Source organism: Alexandromys fortis, unplaced genomic scaffold, assembly GCF_014885135.2.
Source record: "Alexandromys fortis isolate MF-2015 unplaced genomic scaffold, M_Fortis_MF-2015_v1.1 scaffold_269, whole genome shotgun sequence".
Classification (NCBI taxonomy): Eukaryota; Metazoa; Chordata; class Mammalia; order Rodentia; family Cricetidae; genus Alexandromys; species Alexandromys fortis.
The window spans coordinates 293649-319058 of record NW_026068138.1 but is presented as its reverse complement, the minus strand read 5'-3'; the positions used below and the strand labels follow the sequence as shown (position 1 = coordinate 319058).

The window sequence follows — 25410 nt, the reverse complement described above, 5'->3', positions numbered from 1 at the left end:
TTAAAGCTAGATTCAAAAAAAAAAAAAACCCTTCATGCTTGCAAGGCAAGCACTTTACCCCCTAAGCCATCTCCTCACTGCGCTTTGTACGTGGGGTGTATGTGTGTAGCATGAGTGTGTTTATGTACATACATACGTACATGTGGGTACACATGAATGTGGGTGCATGTGGAGGTCACAAGTGTTTTCCTCAATCGCTCTCCACACTACCTTTTTTTGACACGGGTATCTCCCTGAGAGAGCTCACTGATTAACTAGACTGACCTGCTAATGAGCTCCAGCGATCTGCCTGTCTCAGCTTCCCTCCCTCTAATGCTAGAGTGACAGACGCATGCCACCAGGCCTGGCTTTGTTATGTGGGTGGGGGATCTGAACTCAGGTCCTCATCCTTGTGTAGCAAGCACTTTGCACAATGAGCCATCACCACACCCTCTATGCCTCAGGTTTTCCCAGAACCCAGCCCTGCACTTCTGCTCATTGCACAAGGTGGAAAGGATTTACTGTTCAGACTAAGTGATTCTCAATCTGTGGGTTGCTGCCCCTTCGGGGGTCAAACAACAAGACCACCAGAAAACACAGGTGTTTACATTATGATTCATAACAGTAGCAAAATCACAGCTATGAAGTAGCAATGAAAATAATTTCATGGTTGGGGTCACCACAACATGAGGAACTGTATTACAGGTTCGCAGCATTAGGCAGGCTGAAGACCACTGCTTTAGACCGTGATGGTTTTCTTACTCTCATGAATCAAAGCGTAAGCACCACATAAAATTCTATCAACCTGACATGGGAAGTGTCCCCCAAAGGGTCAAATACCACCTCTAAAGAACAGGGGTCCAAAAAAAAAGCCCTTTATATCCACAGTCCAAAGCAGCAATTCTTTGAAAATGAGAGCGTGTACAATAGAATTGGACACCACACCTGAAGCAAGGCCCAGATGCCACCAAGGACTGACCCCAGGCTAGACAGATGGCTCAGAGGTTAAAAGTGTCTGCTGCTCTTGCGGATGTCCCCAGTTGTGTTTCCAGCACCTGTGCCAAGTGACTCACAAGCTCCAGAGGATTTGATACCCTCTCTGGCCTCCATGGCACCAGCACAGGAGTTGCAGGTGAGAAGATGGGAGCTCAAGTTTATCCTCACCAACGTACTGAGTTCGAGACCAGCCTGGGATAGAAACCCTGTCTTTCCTTGCTTTTGTTTTTTGAAACTGGGTTTCTCTTTGTAACAGCCCAGGCTGTCCTGGAACTCACTTTGTAGATCAAGCTGGCCTCGAACTCAATGAGATCCACCTGCCTCTGCCTCCCAAGTGCTGGGATTAAAGGTGTGTGCCATCACTGTCCAGCTCGAGACCCTGTCTTTTAAAATCATAATAAAATAAAATGAAAAGCAGTTTTGGCTCCTGAGAGCCACTATGCAGCTCTCATGGCTGTGAAACTCAGGAAACCAGCATGAGACTGGACCCCAAGCCATCTTTTAAAACCTTCCAGGACACTGAGTTCCAGGCAGGCAAGCTCTTTGCACATTTTGAAGCCTCCTCCATCACTCAATACAGCTAATAAATAAACCAGAACATCAGGTGGATCCTGGGGCACCAGCCAGGAAAATATAAAGCCAGGAAGCATTGCCCACTATTTAACAAACCCACAGGGGAAAAATGGCCATTTCTGTATCACCTCCTGGAGCTTCTCCAACACCATCTGAGAGGCCAGATCTGATTTCCTGCTCAAACTCCGACATGAACCCTGGACATAAACTAAACTTCATCTCTTGGGGGACATTTCTTCACCTGTGAAATGCAGGGCTGGTCCAGTTTGTCTCCGCGCCCCGGTGTCACGGCCTGTGAAAGAACTGCTAGCGTCTCTTCTCCTTCATGGAGACTTGACTTTGATTTATTTTGGAAAACAGATCCAGAAAAAGGATATAGGAAAAATGCCAGGATTATTCTTGGAGTGTGACATGTGGCCACTCCACAACTTGAAATCCAGCTCTCTCAGACGCAGATTCCAAGTTCCTATTGGACATTTAAGTACAACTGTCCCTTTGAGATCCTGTGTGTTCACTGGGTCCTGTCCTTCTCAAACCCAGACGCACAGAGGGCCACTCTCCGCTCTCCCCCAAATGCTGATAGAATCACATACTGGAAAACTCTGAGAAGGAAGAAGATCAAGACTCAGGGATCCTGCAGACGGGGACACTCAGCCCCTCCGGAACATGGCCAGTGCCTCAGCTATATTTCCTGTGGCCGTGGTAAAATAACCTGATAAAATCGGCTTATGAGAGAACACTTTAAGTGGCTCACAGTTTCAGGTCACAGGTCACCCAGGCAGCACAGTCACAGCAGCAGGAACGTAGAGAACTGGTCACTTTATAGCCACAGTCAGCAGCAGGGAGCGATGAATTTAATGCATGCACGTCTGCACTCAGCCTGCTTTCTCCACTCATAAGGCTCAGGATCCCCTGCCTAGGGAATGGTGCCACCCACAATGGGCAGGGTCTTCAGGACAGTCCCCCATATACACACCACCCACCAACTTGATCAAGACAAGTCTTCAATAAAACATTCTTCCCAGCTCTCTCTCTCTCTCTCTCTCTCTCTCTCTCTCTCTCTCTCTCTCTCTCACACACACACACACACACACACACACACATGCACACACACACACACACACACACACACGCACACACACACATGCACAGATCTGTTCCTATGTGTATCTCATCCCTGCAGCCCTGTTGCCAGGGCAACAGTTCAGAACAAGGCTGGCACTGGCTTGCCATTCAGAGCTTCAGCTGCCCCTGCCAGTTTCAGTTTTCAGTAATCCCGGGTAAAACTGAACAAACCAGAACCAAGCATTCAGTTCTCATGCACAATAAAAGGAGTATTTGCATCAATCGGGATTCTATCCAGGCTCTAGAAATGAGATATAACAGGAGAATTCACTTAAATACTTTATCATTGTGCCAAATTCCTCACTCAGAGCCTTAGACCTAAACAAGAAAGCAAGAATAAATGGAACCCTGTAAGGTGAGAAGCAAATTTTCACAAACAGGTCCCTCCTCCTTAAAATGTCTATTTCAGGGCTGGTGGGATGGCTCTGTGAGCAAAGGGGCTTGCCACCAAGCCTAAGAACCTGAGTTCAATCCCCAGGACCCACAGAGGAGAGGAGAGAACCAATTGTTCCAAGTTGTCCTCTGACCTCTGCACATGCCACACACACACACACATTAAGTAAACAAAATGTAAAACACCCATTTCTCAGTAAGAATAAAGATTTGACACCCTCACCAGCTCAGAAACCAAAGACTACCTCTGAGCCTCCTGTCCCTAGACACTCTCACTAAAAACCCATCACCAAAGTCTCCAAGGGCATCAGCAGCAAGCCCCACCCCAGAGACGCCTGCCAACGGCAAACAAAGTATGGCCATTTGTATAATGTGTCTGATATGCATGTGTGCAGATGTGTGTGTCACAGCATAAATACAGAGGTCAGAGAACAGCATCCACCTTGTTTGAGACAGGTGTCTCTGGTTGTCGGCTACTGCACTGGCAGGCAGGCTGGCCTGCAGACCTGCCTCTTGTCATCTCACCTTGGAGCACCGGGATGCCCGACTTTATGGAGATTTGAACACTTCCTCCCGCTCGCTCAGCAAGCTCTTTTACCCACTGAGCCATCTCGCCCTGCCCCACCAAGGACTTGTCCTAAAGCACCCCCAGGCAGAAGGAAATATTTGCCAAGCCAGAACTGCTTCCAGTAATTTGATGCTTTGAGAGCAGGATGTGCCTCCATTCAACCTGACTTCTCCACGACTTCACTCAAGTCCTGTTTACTGTCTGCTCTTCAGTCTCTGAAGGCATCCGGTCAGAAATGCTTCCTGGTAACAAAATTCGATAGAATCACCTTCCACAGCCTCTGAGACGGAAGCTGTCCTGAGCCCCAGCGCCTCTCTCAGCATTCATCCATTTAAATCTATATTCTGGGCTGGGGTGGTGCACACATATGTGGTCCCAGTAGTCAGGAGGCTGAGGCAGGAGGATGGCTGAAAGTGTGGGGCCGATCAGAGCTACATGATGAGCTCAAGGTTAGCCTGTGACACAAAGCACAAAATCTGGTCTCAGAGAGAGGAGTGGGCAAGACAGGAGACATCACTACAGGCCTCAGAAACACAATAAAGGATGACTCTACACACCAAGATTCAAAGTGTGAGAAATGGGCCAGTTCATCACAAGCATGACATCAGGCTAGGGACACAGTTCAGTGTCCCTAAGGTAAGGTCATCACTGTCTGAATCCTCCAGACCCATGCAAACATGCCCGTGTGTACTGTAAACCCAGTGCTAGGAGCAAGCTGGCAGGAAAAAAAAAAAAAAAGAAAGTACTCTGAGATTTTTCTTTTCCCCCAGCTCTGTGGGAATGCAGATAGCCCATAGTGATTTTCTCTCTCTCTCTCTCTCTCTCTCTCTCTCTCTCTCTCTCTCTCTCTCTCTCTCTTTCTGTCTTTCTTTTTTAAGGGAAATCTCACTATGTAACCCTGGGTGTCTTAGAACTCACTATGTATGCCAGTCTGACCTTTGAACTCCCAGCATCCTACCTGCCTCTGCCTCCCAAATACTAAGTTAAAGGCATCTATCACTCAGCCTTTATTTTCTTTCTTTTTTGAGATTTATTTATTTTTATTTTATGCATATGGGTGTTTTGTCTGTGCATATGTGTACTGTGTGTGTGCAGTGCACTTGGAGGCCAGAAGAGGGTGTCAGAACTCCCCCCAACTGAGTTACAGGTAGTGAGCTGTCATGCATGTGCTGGGAACTGAGTCCTGCTCCTATGGAAGAGTAGCAAGTGCTCTTAACCACTGAGCCCTCTCTCTGGCCTCTATTTTCTTTCTTTAACACTCACGTGCCCCAAGCACTAGCCTTCAAACCTTACAAACTTGACTTACTTAACTGGCCCCATCTCACATGATGGAGGAAGGTCATTGGTTAATTAAATAAAGAAACTGCTTGCCCTGATAGGTTAAAACATAGGTGGGAGGAGTAAACAGGAGGAAGAGGAAGTGAGGTAAGACTCCTCCGACCCAAGATGGACATAGGTTAGAATCTTCCCAGTAAGCGCACCTTGGGGTGCTTACACACATTATTAGAAATGGGCTAATCCAGGTGCGAGAATTAGCCTGAAAGAGGCTAGAGAGAAATGGGCCAAGCAGTCTTTAAATGAATACAGTTTGTGTGTTGTTATTTTGGGCATGAGCTAGCAGGCGGCCGGGGTGCTGGGGATGAAGCCCCGCCGCTCATATTTCAACACTCACAAATGAGGCAACTTGGTGATGTAAAGTTCACTGAGGGTCCTGCATCCTTCCATCTCGGCCTGAAAAGACAGGATGCTGTACTTCCTTCACCCAAATGAGCTTGTATGGAAAGGCCAGGCCAGCCAGTCACAGAAGGGCAAGGAGAATCCCATCACTGGGCAAACCTGGATGTCTTCTCCTTGACTTTTCCTTAATCTGTTCTTTGCATTCTCTTACTACAAGTCTTCGAGGCCAGGATGAAAACTAAGGGCCAAGTGTCTCAGGGTCAAGGCTATGACCTTGCCGCATCAGGGCTGTAAAAAGAAACACCTGTTCCTTTCGGAGCAGCAACCTGTGATCAGTCAAGAGGAGGAATCTGAGTGCTGAGCTCTGCGCCTGGTTAATATGCAAACCACTGCCCAGGTCTATGAGGCGGGGACAGCCAAGGAACCCCGATTCTTAATAGAAAGAGAAAGCTGGGGAGACAGCTCAGTCGGGAAAGTGTTTGTCCCTCAAGTATGGGAGTCGAGTTTGACCCCCAGAATCCTCATGTTCTAGTTACATTTGTGTGGCTGTGATAAAATACCCTGGCAAAAGGCCACTCGGAGAAGAAAAAGCTACTTGGGGAAGAAAGAGCTGATTTCAGCTCCCGTTCAGGTTGCACTCCATTGCTGCGTAGAATCACAGGTTGGGACTGCTGGGCACATTTAATCCACAAGCAAGAGTAGGGAGAGAACGATGCACGCATGCTCACTTGCTAGTGCTCAGCTAGTTCTCTCTGGCTTACACAGTTCAGGACCCCAAGCCAAGGGAACGGTGCTACCCACAGTGGGCAGGCTCCTCCCACACCAGCTAATTTAACTAAAACAATCCCCCACAAACTTACTCAGCCCACAGGCCAACCCACCGTTGACAGACCCTCGTTAAGAATCTCCTCCCAGGTGACTCTAGGTTTTGTCAAGATGACAATCAAAGCTTGCCGTCACATCGATAAAACAGCCAGGTATGGTGATACACACTTGTCATTGCAATGCTGGGGAGATGGAAACAGGATCCTGGGGCTCCCTAGCCAGCTGGCCCACTCTGAATGGTGAGCTCCAGCCCAGTCATGGGACACTGTCTTCAAACATAAGGTAAGGGACACTTGAAGGATGCTATTCAAAGTTAACCTTTATCCTCCACATATGTACACATGCACACAATGAGCGAATTCCTCATAAGTGGTAAAACACGCCTGTGAACCTTGACCTCCCAGAAGCCATCAAACTGAGGTCTAACTTGGAGCACCTGCCAGCTTAACATAGAAGCAAGTTCTTAAACTGACCTCAAGGCCCAAGGCCTTCATCCTACGGTCCCATCAGAGCAGGGAGGGTCCACAGGAGGGTCCACCTTGGAAAGTGGCCCATCCTCACCAGAACATTCCGAAGCTACATTCCATTGGCCTTCTTTATTCCACAAGCCATTCTAAGACAAACCTCAAAATTCTAAAAGACTTCTAGAAGAAATCCCCAAATCTGTACAGTGTGCATTGAGACTGTAAGCTGGCTCGGTGTGTAAAGGCGCCTACCACCAAGTCTGACAACGTGAGTTCAATCCCGGGGACCCAGACAATGGAAGGAGAGACCCAACTCTCACAGGCTGTCCTCTTTATCACCACGTGTGCGCCCCTACACTCTCACACACGTGATACACACAAAGTGGGTGAGGAAGGGGCAGAGAGAATAAGATTTGGCATGCTTATAGAAGGCAAGCCCTTCTCGTCGTCCTGTCAGAACTGGGGAAGAGCAAGCAGCACGCTGACCATTTTATCCCATTTGCCGGGGAAAACCGCTTGCTGGTTATGTAATATCAAACAACTAACAGGGGAGGGGTAAACACACAAATCTCCCCGGGGCTTAATGGCCCTTTCCTAAGCTGCAAATGAGCTCGCTTCACCTAGTTTAATGCACAATTGCTTGCAGACAATAACAAACTCGGCTGTCCTTGTCCTCTGTATCTGGATGGTGACCACACTGGGCACCTTCCAAGCCAAGCTGAATAGACTGCAGGATGACTGTTTCCTTGGCCACTGAGGAAGATTCCAGGGGCCCAACCCTTTTTACGTGAAGACAGTAGTGGAGAGATCACAAGAATAATGCACAGATGTGTGTGTGTGTGTGTGTGTGTTTGCTTATCAGTTTGTATCAGTGGTTTGTATAATACATGGCCCAAGGTAATTCTTCCTCCAATGCAACCCAGAGATGCCTTTCTGGCAAGCACCACCATGCCCAGCCTGCCCTTTGTTTTTTTAATAGATCAAATGTAATTGAATCGATGTAATTTCAAGTTTACATAGATGCTATCAGACTACAAAGACCTACATGCTTATCTATTTGGAAGGATGAGATACTCTCGGGTAGCCCAGGCTAGCCTCGAACTTGCTACATAACCAAGGATGACTTTGAACTCTTATTCCTTCTGCCCCTACCTCCCAAGTGCTTTGCACAAGCATGCCTCTGCCTAACTTATGAGATGCTGAGAAGGAAACATAGGGCTTGGCACACCGAATGCAAACACACTACACACTACCTACTGAGCTACCTTACCCTCTATTTTTGACATCTTTGTTTTTCCTTTTTGTTTTATTGGGGGTTGCTTAAACTCATAGCTTCACCATGCCAAGTAAGTGTCCTATCAATAAGGCACAGCCGCCTAAGAGCTATTTACTCCTAACAAACCATTGACACTTTATTAGTTGAATTATAATTTTATATACATATGTGAATGTGTGGATTTGTGAGTGTGCATGTGTGTGTGTATGTGTGTGGTAGATGCCTGTGTATGCACATGTATTCACCCATGTGTGCATGTGTAGAGGCCAGAAATTGATGCCAAATGTCTATTATTATTATTCACCTTATTTTTGAGACAGGGTCTCTCAGTGCCCCTGAAGCTGGCAGAGTCAGGAAGACCATCTAGCCAGCAAGTCCCAGGATGCAGATGTCCCTGACACTGGCACAGGGAGCTACAGGCACCCACCACCATGGCTGACTTTGTTTTGTTTTGTTTATTTGTTTTTAATTTTCTGTGTGTATGAATGTTTTGCCTTCATGTATGACTGTGTACCACGTATGTGCCTGGTGCCCTCAGAGGTCAGAATAGGACATCAGACCCCTGGAACTGGAGTTATAGACAGTTGTGAGCTGCCATTTGGGTGCTGGGAATTGAAACCAGGTCCTTTGGAAGAACAATAAGTGTTCTTAAGTGCTAAGACATCTTCTCTGACCCCCATGCCCAGTTTTTTGAGGTGAATGCTGGGGATCAAACTCGGGTTACTTTACCCACCTAAACATCTTTCCCAGCCTTCCATCCACCCCCTTTTATTCCTTAACTCCTTTGGAATCTGCTGTGGACATAATACCCCTTTGCCCTTTGATACTTCAATGGACATGTACCAAAACCAAGTAATCAACATCAACACAAGGCTATCCAAGCCTTGAATCTTACATAAATGTCATTGGTCAACTTAATGTCACTTCCATGGAAATCAAGCATCAGGCCTGAGGTTATTTTTGTTGTTACATAGAAGAATTTAAAGTCTGAAACCAGGAAACAGCTACACTTGAAAATCCAGCACCCAGGAGATGCAGGCAAGAACCTCAAGAGTTCAAGGTCATCGTGAGACACTTGTCAAGAAATAAAACAAAAACACTACAAATATCAATCATGCAACAGACAAGAAATGAAGAGGCAGGAAGCTCTCGGGCGACAGAAATTCAGACAACCCCATGACATGAAGAGATGCTATCTCGCTTGACCCAACTTAGCTCGGGACTCTGTTTTTACCTAGAAAAGAAGTGGAAGGAAGTTCAAAGCCTCTTCAGCTACACAGAGAATTTTAAGCCAGCCTGGGCTACATGATACCCTGTCTCCAAAAGAATAGAAAAAAGACAAAAACCGATGTCAGACTTAAACCGGATCTCACAGACCCCTCTACTTCTCTTGCTCTGTCCAAAGGGCTTCCAGAACCTCGCCTTTCTGCCCCGCCCACAAAAAAGGTCTGTCCTGTTCTTGAACAAGAGAGAAAAATGAATTTAACAGATACCTAGACCTTAGCACAATTGACACCATGTTGGAGGCACAATGTGACCTTAAAACCCAGCATGTAGCCCCAACACCTGCCAAACATGGGAACAAAGGCCTATTGCATCAAAGATAGCTCACAGCTCCAGGAGCCAGGAAAGTCTCCAAATGGACTAGCCTTGCTTTGGGGCTTCTGTAGTTTCACCTCTCACTAACTGCTCTTGCTAACCAAGGTGTATCAATCGGGATGTGGCTTTTGGACATAAAAGACAAAAACCAATGAAGCTCAGGCCTGCAGGATTTGGGTAAGTTCCCCGTGCATCTGCCAGCCGGCAATACAGACTTTTTATTCAGCTTTAAGAGAGTCATGCACAGGGCATGATGCCGCCTGCCTTTAATCCCAGCACTCAGGAGGTAGAGGCAACTGGATCTCTGTGAGTTTGAGGCCAGCCTGGTCTACAGAGCGAGTTCCAGGACAGCCAGGCCTACCCAGAGAAACCCTATCTCAAAAATAAAACACACAAAAATGGTGTGGGGTGTTTTCTCTGGTAGCGTTACCTAGAAACAAAAATCCCTAAAGTTTTGGGTTTTTAACAGCATGCTCAGGTTCAGCTCACTCCAAGATCAACCCTGCAGAGTGACACTTACCAGAACTATCTAAGTCACACGTCACCCCTGAGGTAACTTACCATAGTGCCCTTCGGACCCAAGGAATCAGCTGCCAACTCCTCCGGAGGAGGAGGAAGGCCTGCATTAGTCAGGGTGATGAAGTTACCACCAAGAGACAGCTGGACAAAAGACTAAGAAAACAAAGTTAGCGATAATCGTCACTTGGCAGAGTCTAGAATCACGTGGGATGTGAACTGTGGTAAGCAGCTGGCTCCTGGGGATTATCTAGACTATGTCAATTGATGTGGGAAGGGACAATTGAACTCCGCACACCTGGGGCAGAAGATCCTGCGTACTCAAGGAGGGAGCACCCTGGCTGTTTCCTCTGACAGTGGGCGCCCCATGACCAGCGTTGCCAGCTATGTAACCAACTCCTCCCCCACATGCTGGAGACTGAACTGAGAGCCCCTTCAAGGTGTCAGAGCACCACATCAATGGAATAAAGAGCCACCACAGCCCGATAGTGTTCTCTCCGCAATGTGGCTTTGTGCTTTTCAGCCCCTTTGGTTTTGTTTAGACAAGACTCCTGGTGGCGGAGGCTGGCCTTGAGCCCCTGACCCTCCTAACTCTACCTACCAAGTGTTGGGATTACAGATGTAGACTACTGGGCCTGGTGTGTTCAGTGTTGAGAACAGAACCCAGGTCCCCATGCTTGCTAGGCAAACACTCAACTAAGTCAAATCCTAGCTGGTTTCTGATTTGTTTTGTTTTGCTTTGCTTTGGGCAGGATCTTACTATGCATCCTTGACTGACCTGAAACTCACCATGAAGATCTGGGTGACCTCAAACTCAAAACTACAAAGATACGCCAGCTTCTGCCTCCCTCCCCAGTGCTGGGATTAAAGGTGTGTACCACCACACCCAGCTGGATGATTTTGAATTTCTGATCCCCCGGCCTCAACCTTGAGAGTGCTAGGATTACAAGTGTGTACCCATCACAGATAGTTTGTTCAGTACAAGAGATCAAAGCCAGGGTGTGAAGCATGCTAGGCCAACCAGGCCCCATCCCAGCCCCAATGCCCATTTTCAAGGACAATTTGTACACACAGGAATCCCCAACACGAAGTTCATTCTACGAATACATGACCTTATTTCAGTCAAAATCTATACCAAGCTTAATAAATCAGAGGCCGTGGGGCAAGTCAAGATCCAGCAAAGGGCTTGGTCAAGCGTTTTCCTTGCATGCACAAAGCCCTAGGTTCAATCCCCTGTACAATAAAGCGAGAAAAGGAAAACAAAACACCTCTATATAAGCCAAATATAGTCGCACACTCCTGTAATCCCTACAACAAACAGAGGTAGGAAGATTGCCAAAAATTCAAGAATTTAGAATAATTTGGGTTACCTACAAAGAATTCCAGGCAAGCCTGGTGTCCCAGTTTGCTTACTGTTGCTATGATAAAACCCCAAATAAAAGCAACTTGGGGAGGAAAGAGTTTCTTCAGCTTACAGGTTGCAGTCCATCATCAGGAATGCCAGGGCAGGAACTCAAGACAGGAACCTGGAGGCAGGAACTGAAGCAGAGGCCATGGAGAAGGGCTGCTTAATGACTTGTTCCCCATGGCTTACTCAGCCTGCTTTCTTATACAGCCCAGATCACCTGTTCAGCGGTGGCTCCATCCACTGTGTGCTGGGGCCTCCCACATCAATCAGCAACCAAGAAAATATCTCTCCGAAAGAATCGCAAGCCAATCTAATGGAGGCAGCTCCTCAGTGGAGAGTTCCTCTTCCTGGAATGTCGAAGTTTGTGTCAGAGTGACAAAACTATGACCTGGTCTACAAAGTGAGACTTTGTCTTGGAACAAAACAGAAACAACAACAAACAAACAAACAAAAAGACAGGCTGGAGAGAGACTTTTTAAGTTAAGAACACTGACTGCTCTTTCAGGACCTGGGTCCCATTCCCACCACCTATGTGGTGGCTCACAACCATCTTTCCAAATCACACACCTTCTCCTGACCTCTGTAGGCACCAGACATGCACATGGTACACATACATACATACATACATATTTACATACACACAAGCAAAACACTCAAACACATAAAAAGTAATTTTTTTAATCCACCTATCAGTTCTTGCAGGCCAAACATCCCCCCTCAACCTAAAAAGGACCAAAAGAACCAGGCAGGCACAGAAGGACACAGAGGACCAGCTCAGCATGAGCAACAGCTGGCAAGGTCACCTAAGGAGAAAGCTGCAAACCTAAGGTACCTACACTGTAGAGTTTCTAACCACCCACTCACAGAAAGGACCCTAAAATCAAAATACCATGTTAAAACTCACAGCTTGGTGCTTCCTGAAGGCCACACTTGGTAAGAAATTAGACACAGGCAGGGGTTAGGGGTTAGGGGAAAGGAATGAGGAGGTTAGGGGAAAGGGAGAGGAAAAGTCTAGCCTGAGGCAAAGCCCTAGGTCATACCAAAAAAAATGAAGGGATGGACCTCCAAGATTTGATCTAAGAGCAGAGGAAAGAAAACACATTCCAGGGAGCCAGGAAACTGGCTCAGAGGTTAAGAGCACTGTCTTTTCTTCCAGAGGACATGAATACACTTCACAGAGCCCACATGGCAGCCCACAACTGTCTGTAACTCCAGTTCCTGGGTATCAGACACCCTCTTCTGGCCTCCTCAGGCACTGCACACACACACACACACACACACACACACACACACACACACTGCATGTACATACATGCAGGCAAACATTCATATGTCTATAATAAAAATTAACAAATGTTTAAAAACAAAGAAAAGAAGACACACTTTGGAATCAGACAATTCCAGACTTCACATCACTGACTGGACAGCATGTACCACTTCCTCAGGTTCTTTATCTGTAACACAGGATTCTATCTACATCTTTGGGGTTGGGGAGTTGGAGCTGACTATGAATAGGGGCTTACAAAAGACTCTCACTCCCTCCTCCTCATGGGAAATTCTAAAGTTAATCTGTGAAGAGGCTCTCACACACAAAGTCCTTGGAGGCCAAGGCTCTTCTGGCCTTCATCCAGGTTACCTCGGGGTTCAGCATGGCTGCTAGGAGTCCTGCCATTGTATCTGCTTGCTAGTTCTACCCTTCATGGCTTCATCCTAACAGGGAAGGAAAAAGTGGGAGGGTACAGAAAAGGATCCAGGAAATTAGCATGTAAACACCCTGCTGATACCCAAAATACAAGGGTGAGAGCCAAAAGGGAGGCTCAGAGGATAAAAAGGCATTTGCCACCAAGCCTCAAGACCTGAGTTTGATTCCCGGGATCTACAGGGTGGAAGGAGAGAACCGACATCCATGAGCTGTCTGACCTCCTCAGGAGCACGATGGCATGTGTGCCCACATGCATGCACACAAAGTAAATAAAGACATATGTAATAATGTTTAAATGTGTTCTGTGGCTATAGAAGAGGGAGATGGATAGATTTGCATTGCATGCACCTCCATTTCTTTGAAGGACAAAATTGAACAGTGTGTTTATAAATTATTCCAAGGTCCGTGTCTACCTTGTACCGATACAGGCATTTTGCACCTTTAGTCTGGAGACTTAAGAGTGCCCCAGGAAACAACAGCCTTTCACACCTGTCTAGGTCTCCTCTGTGGAGTCAGTCTACACATACATACCCTGCATTCTAGGCTTACTAAAATCTGTCTCCATTGCTTCCACCAAGCCAGTGTCCTCATCAAGCTCCCTTGCAGGGGCACCTTCCTCCGGGCCCTGTCTTCAGCAAGGGCTCCTCTGACTCTCTAAGGTCCTAACCTGTCTTCTGCCCCTCCAGCCCCTAGGCTAGGCAGCTGCCCTCCCCAGCTGTGCCTGGAGCATGCACCAGGAGCACGCAGTGGCAGTTCCCATCCCTGACTCCCTTACTCCTGGCTTTTCCATGGCGCCTGCTGAGGTTTGAACATGAAGCGCCCGTCTCAGCTACCTCTCCCACTGCTGTGACGCATTGCCCTGGCAAAAGCAACTGAAAGGAAAAGGGGGACAGGGGTCAGCTCACAGTTCCAGGTTACACCCTCACAGCAGGGGAGTCAGGCCACGGGAGCGAAGGCGGCTGGTCACACAGCACCCAAAGGAGAGAGGCCCAGGGCACTGGATCCTGACATATGGCTCACCCTCCACTTATCATTCACTCCAGGTCCTAGCCAATGAAATGGTGCTGCCCACAGTCTGGGTGGTCTTCCGGCCTCAGTTAACCCATCACTGCCACGCCCACCTACTCACCTAACCTAGACAATTCCCTCTGAGAACCCTCCCAGCTGAGTCCAGAGCCTGCCAAACTGCCAATGTCAACCATCACAGCCCCCAGACTTGTGTGTTTGCACACTTCTCCCCAGCAGGTGGCACTGTTTGGGAAGGTTGTGGAACCTTTAGGAGGAAGAGCCTCACTGGAGGAAGTATGTCACTGGGAGGTGGGACTTGAGGTCCGATAGCCCAGCTCACTTCCTGTTCACTCTCGGCTTCCTGACCACAGGTGCAGTGTGACCTGCATCCTCTCAATCCTGCCACCATGCCCAGCATGGCAGGGTGGACTGCATCCCTTGAATCGCAAGCCCAAAGAAACCCTTCCATGCTGAAGTCACTGAAGTCAGGTGGGAGCAGCAGGGAAAATAACGAATTCAGACCCCAATGTCCCCATAACACATACTGTCCCCATGGTACTGATCCAGACGGAAGCCAGGAGAGCACACCTGTACTCGGGGGAGGCTAAGGCAGGAGGATCACAGCAAAACTGAGACCATCCTAATATACACAGTGAATTCCAGGCCTGAGCTACAGGGTGAGTTATCATCTCAAAAAATGGGGGGGGGGGATTACTTTTACTAATAACTGCCAGGAATCCCAGCACTTGGGAGGTGAAGGGAAAAAAATTCAAGGTCACATTCAGCTACTTAGCAAGTTTAAGGCCATCCTGGACAGGAAGAGAGAAGGGGGAGGAAGGGAGAGAGAAGAAGACAGAGAGAGAGAAGAGACGGCAAGGTAGCTGAGCAGGCAAAGGACTTGAAAGCCTGGTTCTCTGAGGGCAAGCCCTTGAACCTGTATAAAATTGGAAGAAAACCCAGCCCATAAAGCTATCCTCTGACATCTGCACATGCACTATGGCACAAGCATACCCACACATAGTAATAAGACAAATTTTCAAGAGCTAAATAAGAGAGACAAAATCACTGTACCTCCTGGCACTTGGCACACACACAAAAGGTGCTCAATAAATAATTGGGGTGTAAACATCCTGTCAAATCAGACTACCTGCAAAGAGGAGGCACTCTGAAGGATATGTCACCAGCTCACACTGCATCTTTAAGGTTTCCTTGATTTTGCCCAGATTGTCTCCAGGTGAGTTTCAACACCTTGACAGACTGATGACAACAGAGACAAGTTGGAAGTCATCTTATGTCCCATCATCCACTCTGCCTCCCCAAGCGCAGGCCAGCAGGGTCCCCAGTCCTACCCACATTTTCCAAAAGATTCCCTACAGCCTTGAAGCTCAGAACACCCCATAGTGAAAAGTCAAGACTAACATAGGCTGTTGTGGTAGTTTGAATGTAACTGGCCACCATAAGTTCATAGGGAGGAGCATTATTAGAAGGTGTGGCTTATTGGAGGAAGCATGTCACTGTGGGGGCAGGCTTTGAGGTCTCCTATGCTCAAGCTTTGCTCAGTGTGACACTCAGACCACTTCCTGTTGCCAACAGATCAAGATTAGGTCTCTCAGCTCCTTCTCCAGCACCATGTCCTCTTGCACTCTGCCGTTCCCCACCACGATGATAATTGACTAACCCTCTGAAACTGTGAGCCACCCCAAGTAAGTGTTTTCCTGTATAAGAGTTGCCATGGTCACGGTGTCTCTTCACAGCAGGAAAACCCTAAGACAGTTGCCTTTCAACTTTGTTTGTATAAAGTGAATGCATGTGTGTGAGTGTGTATAGGTGTTCTCACCAGTGCAAGAGCCGAAAGTCAAGATCCAGTGTGTTCTTCCGTCATTCTCCATATATTAATACATTATTATTGTTATCATTACTATTGGGGATGCCACATGTGTGCAGGTCAGAGGACAGCTTTCAGGAGTCAGTTCCTTCCTCCCACCTTTCTGTGGACTCGACAATATCACCACCCTTGTACAAGAAGGGCCTTCATCAAAGTAAACCATCTCGCTGGCCCCTCTACCTCTATGTTTTGAGACAGGGTCTCAGTCCACCCGAAGGTCTTACCATCCCAGCTAGATTGGATTCTCTTACCTGGAGTGGGTGGCAGGTACATGCCACCATGCTGGGCTTTACATGGGAGGTGGGGATTAGAACTCAGGTCATTTGCACATGCATTCTCCTCAGTGAGCTATCTCCCTAGCCCCTCCTTTCTCCCTTCCTTTCCCTTTACATTTTGAGAGTGGGTCTCATGTAGTCTAGGCTGGTCTCAAACTAACTGAAGACAACCTTAAATTCTGATCCTCCTGCCTCCACCTCCAAAGGACTGGGATTACAGACGAACACCACCAGATACCATCATGCCCCCACATGCGCAGTGCTGAGGGTAAACTCGGAGCATCCAAGGCAAATGCCCTGCCAAATGAGTTATATCCCAAGCCCACACCCTTTTATATTTTCATCAATATATTTATAGAAAAGGACCAAACCGCACAACATAAATAGTCTCCTTAAAATTGCAAGGCCAAACGAGAAAGTTACTCATGGCCCAAAGGACTTATCTGACCTTCAAATAATGGAGTTACAACAGAAAGCCACATAGAATGTTTCCTAATTTTATCACTGTTATTGATATCATGGTAGGAGACACAAATAAAGCACTTTCTTTTGGAGCTGTGACTGTATTCAACCCAGTCTGGGTTGTCAAAAAATCAAATTCTGGACTGTTCTCTCTTTGATTCTGTCTTGGCTCAGCCCCAAATCGCATCAGCAGGAGCCAGAAAGAACTGCAGACAGCCTCAGAGCTTCCAGCACACTCTCTTCCACCCTTCGCTCAGGGCACAGAGGGCTAAGTCACTGTCCCTTCCCGGAGTCTGCAGACAGCTGTCCATAAACAGACTGAGAGGAATCAGCAGCCAGCAGCAAGGCCATAGACGGCCACCCGCAGTGCACCTCACATCACCAAAGTCCCCTTTGGTGGACTCACAACTGGGGCTGAGGAGAGGGCTCAGCGTAGAAAGGGTTTAACAGGCCACCATGAGGATATGAGTTTGGATCTCCAGAAACCACCAAAAGCCTGCAGACACACACACACACACACACACACATCTAAAATCCCAGCACTCTTACAAGATGATAGGAAGCAAGACAGAATTCTGGAAATTTGCCAGCCAGCTAGCCTGGGGTACACAGCAGCAAACAAGAGATCCAATCTCAAACCAATGGAAAGCATAGGTCCACATGGGGGGGCGGGGGTTGTCCTCTGACCTACACACACGGCACAGCACACACACCCAGACACAAGACACACAAACATAGTTTTGTTTTGTTTGTTTGTTTTTAAGCCAGTTTAGAAGCTGTAGCCCTGAGAGAGGCTGAATAGTGTCTCTACCCCCAAGATGCCCACATCCTAATCCCGGCATCTCTCTGTTGTGCCTTCTATGGTGGGGATGCTGGCACATGGCGGGTATCACTTGAGATGAGAAGACTGCCCTTGATTATCTGAGTGGGTGCTCAGTGTGGTCACACGAGTTCTGGGGAGGCCGTGGCAGGTCTGGAGCACCAGAGAAGAAAGCTACAGAAAGATTGCCAAACACTGGCTGGGTACGGTGAAAAGCCAAGGAATGCGGCAGCCACCTGAAACCAAGAGAAGCAAGATGGGGGAGTTCCCTTTAAGGGGCGGTGCTTGCCTAGATGCATGAAGCTCTGAGTTCAGTTCCCAGCACCAAATAAATCAAGCATTGATGGTGAGTGCCTAGAATCCCAGTACTTGAAAGTTTGAGGCATTAGGACCAGCAGTTGAAGGTCAACCTCACTACACAACCAGTTTGAGGTCAGTCTGAGATGCTTGTGATCCTGTTCCTCCACCTACCCCCCACAACAGCAAAAGAGGGCCTGAGGGGGTGGGATTAGGGAAGCTAGTAAGATGGTTCAGTGGATAAGGCATTTGTCACCAAGCCTGATAACTTTAAATAATGAAAGAACCAAATCCTGCAAGTTGTCCTTTGATCTTCACACGAAGCCATGGCATTCATGCAGAGAGAGAGAGAGAGGAGAGAAATACAAATAGATAAATGCAATTTTATTTTATTTATTTATTTACTGTTTGTTTTTCAAGACAGGGTTTCTCTGTGGCTTTAGAGTCTGTCCTGGAACTCGCTCTGCAGACCAGGCTAGGCTGGCCTCGAACTCACAGAATTCCGCCTGCCTCTGCCTCCTGAGTGCTGGGATTAAAGGCATGTGCCACCACTGCCTAGCCATTTTAATTTTTTTTAAAGAAGAAATACATGTTTATGCATTAGAATATTCATAGCAACACCACCCAAATGGGTCAAAAACTGGGATGTTCTCTCTAATCAACCTATAACACAAATTATATATCCATTTGGTATAGCTATACATATTGTATGTCCATACAACCAAACACAGATCAGCAGAGAAGACCGACAGATGGCAACCTATCCAAAACCACACATGCACCTCACACACCTAATGGTAATATTCCCAACTGGGTGGCCGGGTTGGGTTCTTGGGTTCTATGCAAACAGAGACCACAAATGAGTGAAAATCAGCTTCTTCCGTGTCTATGGTTCTGAGACCTCAACAAGCCCAAGAGAGCCTGAGGGCTGGACAGGCAGACACTCAGTGCTGGACCCTGACAGGTACAGCTGTGACCCCACGCTCTGATGAGCAGAAACCTAGAACTCCGGATGCTCAGGTCACAGCCTGTAGCTCTTCACCCTCCCCAGCCCCGCACTCACCGAGCAGCGATCCATGGCTCATTAGCACCAGCTAATGCTGATAGCTCCGAGCAATGGCCAGTATGGACGGCTTTCAAGCCTGGGGGGGGGGGGGTCAGGATCCCCAGCTCTTACGGCCAGGCAGGTCCCTGGTACTCTTTCCAGAGGCCAAGGCCTACAGTCTGCCTCCTCTACACGTCCACAGTCCCCTCTGCTTCCACTCATCTCTTCTCCTAATCTCCTCATGAAGAGCGAGCACTATGGCTGCTTCAGCCCTACCAAGGCCCTCTCTGCTACATCTCCTCTGTGTCCCCACTTTGCTCATCCTGTACACAAAGACCACAAGTGGGTAGGGACAGGCACTCCATACTCAGGTGGCAGCATGGGGTGGGGGGAGCCTGGATGGTGGAAAAACATGAAGAGAGCCACGGGGGGAGGGGGGGGAGGATGGAGGAGAAGCCCTACAGTGTGCAGTGTCATAGCGAAGCTTCCAGTTCCACCAATCACAGGCCTCAAAATGCACCACCAATCACAAACTTTCTGCTGGGGCACTACAGAGGAAGTGCTCTCTCCACCGATCTGGATGAAATCAGCCCCGAGGCAGCCAGAGCCAAGGAAAGCTCACTAAGGACTGTCTTGAAGTAAGGTCTGAAGCTGGCGAGATTGCTCATCTGGGAAAGAGCCTTGCCCCAAGCCTGACAACTTAAGGTGGATCCAGTTTCCTCCTTCCACACAGGGGAAGGAGGAAACTGACTTCCACAACTGTCTCCTGGTCTTCACATACATGCCATGGAACATGTGTGCCCACACACACACACACACACACACACACAAGAAAGAAACAAAGGCAGGAGAAAGGGGGGAGGGAGGAAAGTTACATTTTTCGCTTGTTTTTTGAATTGAAGTCTTCCAGGTGACCAGAGCTCACTTGCACCACAGCGTCCTGAAGCAGCAGCTGGGCTGGAGCGATCCCTAAGGCTCTTGGAATGTTTTCAGACCTAAGGTAAAGTGGTCCCTGGGTGCCTCAAGGGCAGGCCAGTCAGTTGCCCAAGAATATTCGGCTGACAGTTCTCCACTCAAGGCTGCCAGGCACAGGGGAGGGCCTAGCACCTGCCACTCAAGGGATCAAATGGCCAGCTCTGGACAGTTTCACTCATTCCCAGAAAACACACATTTAACAGAGAAGCAAACGCGACTCATTCACAAGGAAAACCAGGAAGACCGTGGTAGTCATTTTACTGTAAGCTTCCTCAAACGCATGCCCTTATAACAAATATAAAAGTGGAGGCTAAAAGTGGGGGTTGGGGATGCAGCCCGGGTGGTAGAGTGAAGCCCTGGGTTTGATCTCCAGCGCCATCTCCAGCCAAAACTAAGGGTGGCCCTGAATGTCTGTGATCCCAGCACTTGGGAGGCAGAGGCAAGGAGGGTCAGAAGTTCAAGATCATCATCAGATACATACTGAATTTGAGGCCAGCCTGGACTACATAAAACTTTGTACCAAAAACAAACAATAACAACAAAAGCAAACAAACAAAAAAGCAGGAGAAGACAGCTCCAGACCGGGCAAGAAGTGGTTAAAACAAAGCAGGTGCTCAACAGAGAAGCAAGACTGTCAGCCTGGAGTACTCTGACTGAATTTGAGGCCAGCCTGGGCTACATGGGCTATCTCAAAAATAATAACAACCAATAGAGACAGTCTCTTGGAGACTCCCATACCCATCCCTGCTCTCTTTTTCTTCCCAGGTGCCTCTTTCTTTTCACGCCCATGACTAAAGTCTGTATCTAAATATCTTTTCAACAGGGTGATGGTGGAATACCCTTTAATCCCAGCACTCGGGAGGCAGAGGCAGGCGGATTCTCTGTGAATTCAAGGCCAGCCTGGTCTACAGAGCGAGTTCTAGGACAGCCAGAGCTACAAGAAGAAACACTGTCTAGGAAAAAGCAATCTTTTGAACGGGCACAATGGCTCAGAGGGTGAAGGCACCTGTGTCAAGCCTGACAACTTTTATTCAATCTCTGAGACCCACGTGGTGGGAGGAGGTGACCTGCAAGTGGTCTTCCAACATGTGCACTACTCTTCACGCATGAGCACACACACACATACATGTTGTCCTCTAACCTCCACATGTGCACTACTCTACACGCATGAGCACACATGTTGTCCTCTAACCTCCACATGTGCACTACTCTACACGCATGAGCACACATGTTGTCCTCTAACCTCCACAAGTGCACTACTCTACACGCATGAGCACACACACATGTTGTCCTCTAACTTCCACACGTGCACTACTCTTCACGCATGAGCACAAACACACATGTTGTCCTCTAACCTACACATGTTCACTACACACACAAGCACACATACACACACACAAATAAATCAGTAACTTTGAAAATGTCTTTTAATAAACCCTAACTCTGCTTTCAAAAAGAAAGAGAGAAAGAAAAGAAAGGGGACTCTAATCTAGGCGGGCGCCTGCCTCTCCTCGGGTCCGTGTCCTGGCCACTTCATGAGAAGATCACCGTGGCTTATCTCCTGAGTGGTGTGCCGCTACAGCAGGGCCTGGCACATAACAGACACTCAATAAATGGCTGTGATGAGAGAAAACAACTGAACGAGGTCTCGGTGGCTTTCAGAGTCTATCCTGGCCCCCTTCTCTCTTCCTCTTCATGGATACAGTTCTCCCTTTACAAGACCCCCAGGGAAAGGAGCCGCGTGTTCTCACAGGGTCAGTATAAATCACCTCCTGACCATTAAATGGACCTTGGGCCATGGTGAAAAGAGATCCCCACATAGGAGAGAAGCCAGGACACAGCATCGCCCATTAGAGAAAATGCTTCGGGGAGGCAAGGAAGAGCATTCATTGGCCAATGACTGAAAAGCAATAGGTCTAGACCTCCCTCAAGCATGCTCGGTAGTGTGCATGTTAACCTAGGTTAAGTTTGTGATTGCTAGTATTTGCTTTGTGTTTTCTCAAGCTCTGACTCAAGTAGAAACACCATGGTGTGTTTAAAAATGGCAAAAGGACACAATTCCAAATCCCTCCTAAATCCACTACAAAGAGCGAAATCCTTTAATACGTGTTACAGGTAAAATACTATGGCCAAGCAAAGAAAATGCCGGTTATCTAGGGCAGATGCTTGACCGACCCCATAAGCTCTTGAAGAAGCAGCATTAGAAGTGATTGCCCAGCGTGCTTTCAAACTGTCTATGATGAGGCACCTTGAACTGCCATTCGGAGACACAACTTTCAAGAACTGAAATCTCATTTAGCCGTCTCCTATCTCCCTCTCCCCCCTCCTACATACACTACCTCTCTGTTTTCTGCTTTGGGGGGGGGGGTAAGAGCAGCCGCCGGAGCTATTTTGAGGAGTAAAAAAAAAAAAAAAGATTCAAAAGTTAAAAGCAACTCCACTAACATAGTAACAGATCTCCAAGGAAACCCTGGGCGACGTGCAGACTTCTTTATCTAAAACCCTCGTTTTCCATTACATCCAAGGTTCTCTTCCTACAAGCAGAGTTACGTGTGTGACAGTCTGGAAGCCATCAGAAGAACATTTCCAAACAGCCTGTGGAAAAAGCTAGCTAGCCACCAGCAGAGATAAGCCAAACTCCAGTGCGGGGTTCAAACCTCACAGGCACGAACCATTAAGGGTCCCAAATCTATGAAGACCTAGGGACTACTGAAGGCTGGCCCAAGGATCTCCCCAATAGTGTCTTTGCATGGGCGGTTCATCTTTGGCTTGTTTCTCCGAACAAACACACAGACACACACACACACACCGGGGAGGGGAGCCTTAGTCTGATCCCTAGTTCTTCCATACGATGGGGGGAGTGGTTGTCAGTCTAATCCTTAAAGTCCTTCCATACACAAAGTCATCACCCCAAGTATGCTGAGAATCCCATCCTAAGTCTTGCCAACTTCTTTCTTGAGGTAAGGTCTCCCGACGTGGACGTGGCTCAAACTAGCCTGAAATTCACTCTGTAGCCCAGGCTAGCCTTAAACTCAAGTCCACTGGCCTCAGTCTCTGAAGCGCTAGCACTACACGCCGCGTCTGCCACCACGCCCAATTCAAGGCTTGCCAACTTTGAGAGGGAAGCGAAGAAACTTCACGTGCACCTGAACGCGAAATAAGGATAACAGACTGCACGTTCGAGCCACCCGCGAAGGGGAATGCACGGTGGGGGTGAGGGGAGGAGAGGAGAAGAGGGGTGCTCCAAAGATGACAAGTGACAGGCTCTTTGTTGGTGGCGGTGCTGTTGTTTGTATTTTAAACATCACACTTTAACATGAACTACGGGGTGGGGAGAATTGTGCTAGACCAATCATGATGAATGCTTTTTGCACCGGTCACCTAGTACTGCCTCTCTGTCGGTGTCTCTCAGCCCTTCTTCTAGAGTGCGAGAAACCTCTGGCAGGTAGGACACCGGAACCACCCGGGACGATTCAGTGACCACTCCAGATTTCTCAAGCTTCCAGCACCGGAGGAAAACCAGGGCTCCTGCCTCCCTCCCGCGGCTGCGACGCCCGTCAGGGTGTAGAAAGGGCGAGGTGCCCAGGCAGTCCCCGGCCGCGGGTGGCGCCACCGTCCACACCCGGGAAGCCGGGACCTCGCGGGGGCGCGGGCGACGGGCTTGTTACCTGTTTTGCCAACCCTGGAGGAGGTTGGTGTATTTGCTGAGCACGCCCTCGAGCGCCGGCTCCCTCCTGCGGCCGCCTCCTCCGGACGGGCTAGCGGCCACCGAGCCGGGACTGCTGCGGCTGCCCCCGCCGCCCAGTCCCGCGGCCGCTGATCGGCCGGCCACCCCTCGGCCAGACAGGGAGCAGGAGGGCGAGGAGCCGGCCGAGGTGGCGCGGCTGCTGCTACGGCTGCTGCTGTTGCTGTCCCCGCCGCCGCCGCTGTCTGCGCTCTGGGTCGTTCTCTCCATGGTCGCTGCGCCTCAGCTGCAGACGCCGCTGCTGCAGCTCCGGGCTCCCGGGCCGCGCGTGGCTGCTCCGATTCCCCGGGAAATGCCTGACTCATACAGGAGGAAGAGGAGGAGGAGGAGGGAAAAGAGGGCTGGGAAGGAAGCCAGCTGAGCTGGATGCAGCTGCGGCCGCCCCTCCTCCCGCCTAGACCAGGGCCCGGCCCCGCCCTCCCGCTACTTCCCCGGCAAGTTCGGGGCTCCAGGTCCCTCCTCCACCAGCTCCTCGTCCTTCGCGATCGCTCGGGGCCTGGACTGGGGATGCTCCTGGGGCTGGCGGGGCAGACAGGGTGGGCACGCCCTAGATCGGCGCCCTGCACCCTAGCCTTCTTTCTGTTACCTTCACTCGGATCCCAAGGGGTGACGGAGAATCTCCGCAGGTCCTTCCCTCCAACCCCAACCCACCTCGGGACCTGGAGGGAGGGACAGCCCTACCCACCCGGTCCACCCGGATATGGACCCGCCCGGTCCCTGACACCGGCACGCTCCCTCTCCGTGTGTCGGCGCACAGGAGCCTGGGCCAAGCACGTACACAGTCACCTGAAAATTAGCCTCATTGGGGGAGCCTAGAAACAGGGCAGCGAGGCCCTCGGGGCTCTCCCGTGGGTTTGGAAGCAGAAAGGAAGGGGACAGCAGGTCACTGTCCCAGGTGAGCCGGCTGTCAGCTGCGGGCGTTTCCACGAGTCAGAGTTAGGGTGTAGTGAATACTAGGGCTGGGACAAGGTTCCTTCCAGTGACCGCTCTCGGGAACTCACTTCACACTCTGTGGAGGGCAGAGACAGACGGACCTGGCGAGCCAAGGCTCACTTCGCAGGAGACAAAGCGCCTGAGAGCCAGAGAGCAAGTGAGAAGACAAACACCAGCTTCCACTACAAGCCGAAACTTCTTTCGCCCACCCACACACTTGGCACTTCTCAATCTGTGTTGTTCTTTAGCAAAGGCAGATAGAGGACCCTCTCCAGCCCACTAGTTATCTTTGTGTCTATAAATATTCAGTGCAATCTGGGTGTTTCTAAAATTAGCTAGTTTTGGGGAGCTAATTTTACACACACACAAGACAGATGATAGAGAGATAGATAGTAGGTAGATGATAGATGATAGATGGATAGATAGATAGATAGATAGATAGATAGATAGATAGATGATAGATAGATAGATAGATTGATAGATGATAGATAGATAGATAATAGATAGATAGATAGATAGATAGATAGATAGATAGATAGATAGATAGATAGATGATAGATGATAGATAGATAGAGAATAGATAGATTGATAGATGATAGATAGATAGATAGATAGATAGATTGATAGATTGATAGATTGATAGATGATAGATAGATAATAGATAGATGGATAGATGGATAGATGATAGATAGATAGATAGATAGATAGATAGATAGATAGATAGATAGATAGATAGATGATGAATGTATGATAAATGATAGATGAATGGCTAATAAATAGATAAATGATAATGGATAGTAGATAGATGACAGATTGATTGACAGTGATGGATGATAGATAGATAGACAGACAGACAGACATGTT

The 25410-nt window shown here is 48.6% G+C and overlaps 1 protein-coding gene across 2 annotated transcripts in view; it reads right to left on the bottom strand.

Moving 5' to 3' along the window:
* Positions 1 to 23837, bottom strand: part of Osbpl10 (oxysterol binding protein like 10) — a 229427-nt gene extending 205590 nt beyond the window's left edge. For both annotated transcript variants that reach the window (XM_050126557.1, XM_050126559.1), the window contains exon 1: positions 23537 to 23837. In XM_050126557.1, the coding sequence (XP_049982514.1) occupies positions 23537 to 23823 (287 nt within the window). In that variant the 5' untranslated portion in view covers positions 23824 to 23837. The remainder of the gene's footprint in view (positions 1 to 23536) is intronic.
* Between the last annotated feature and the right edge of the window lie 1573 nt (positions 23838 to 25410).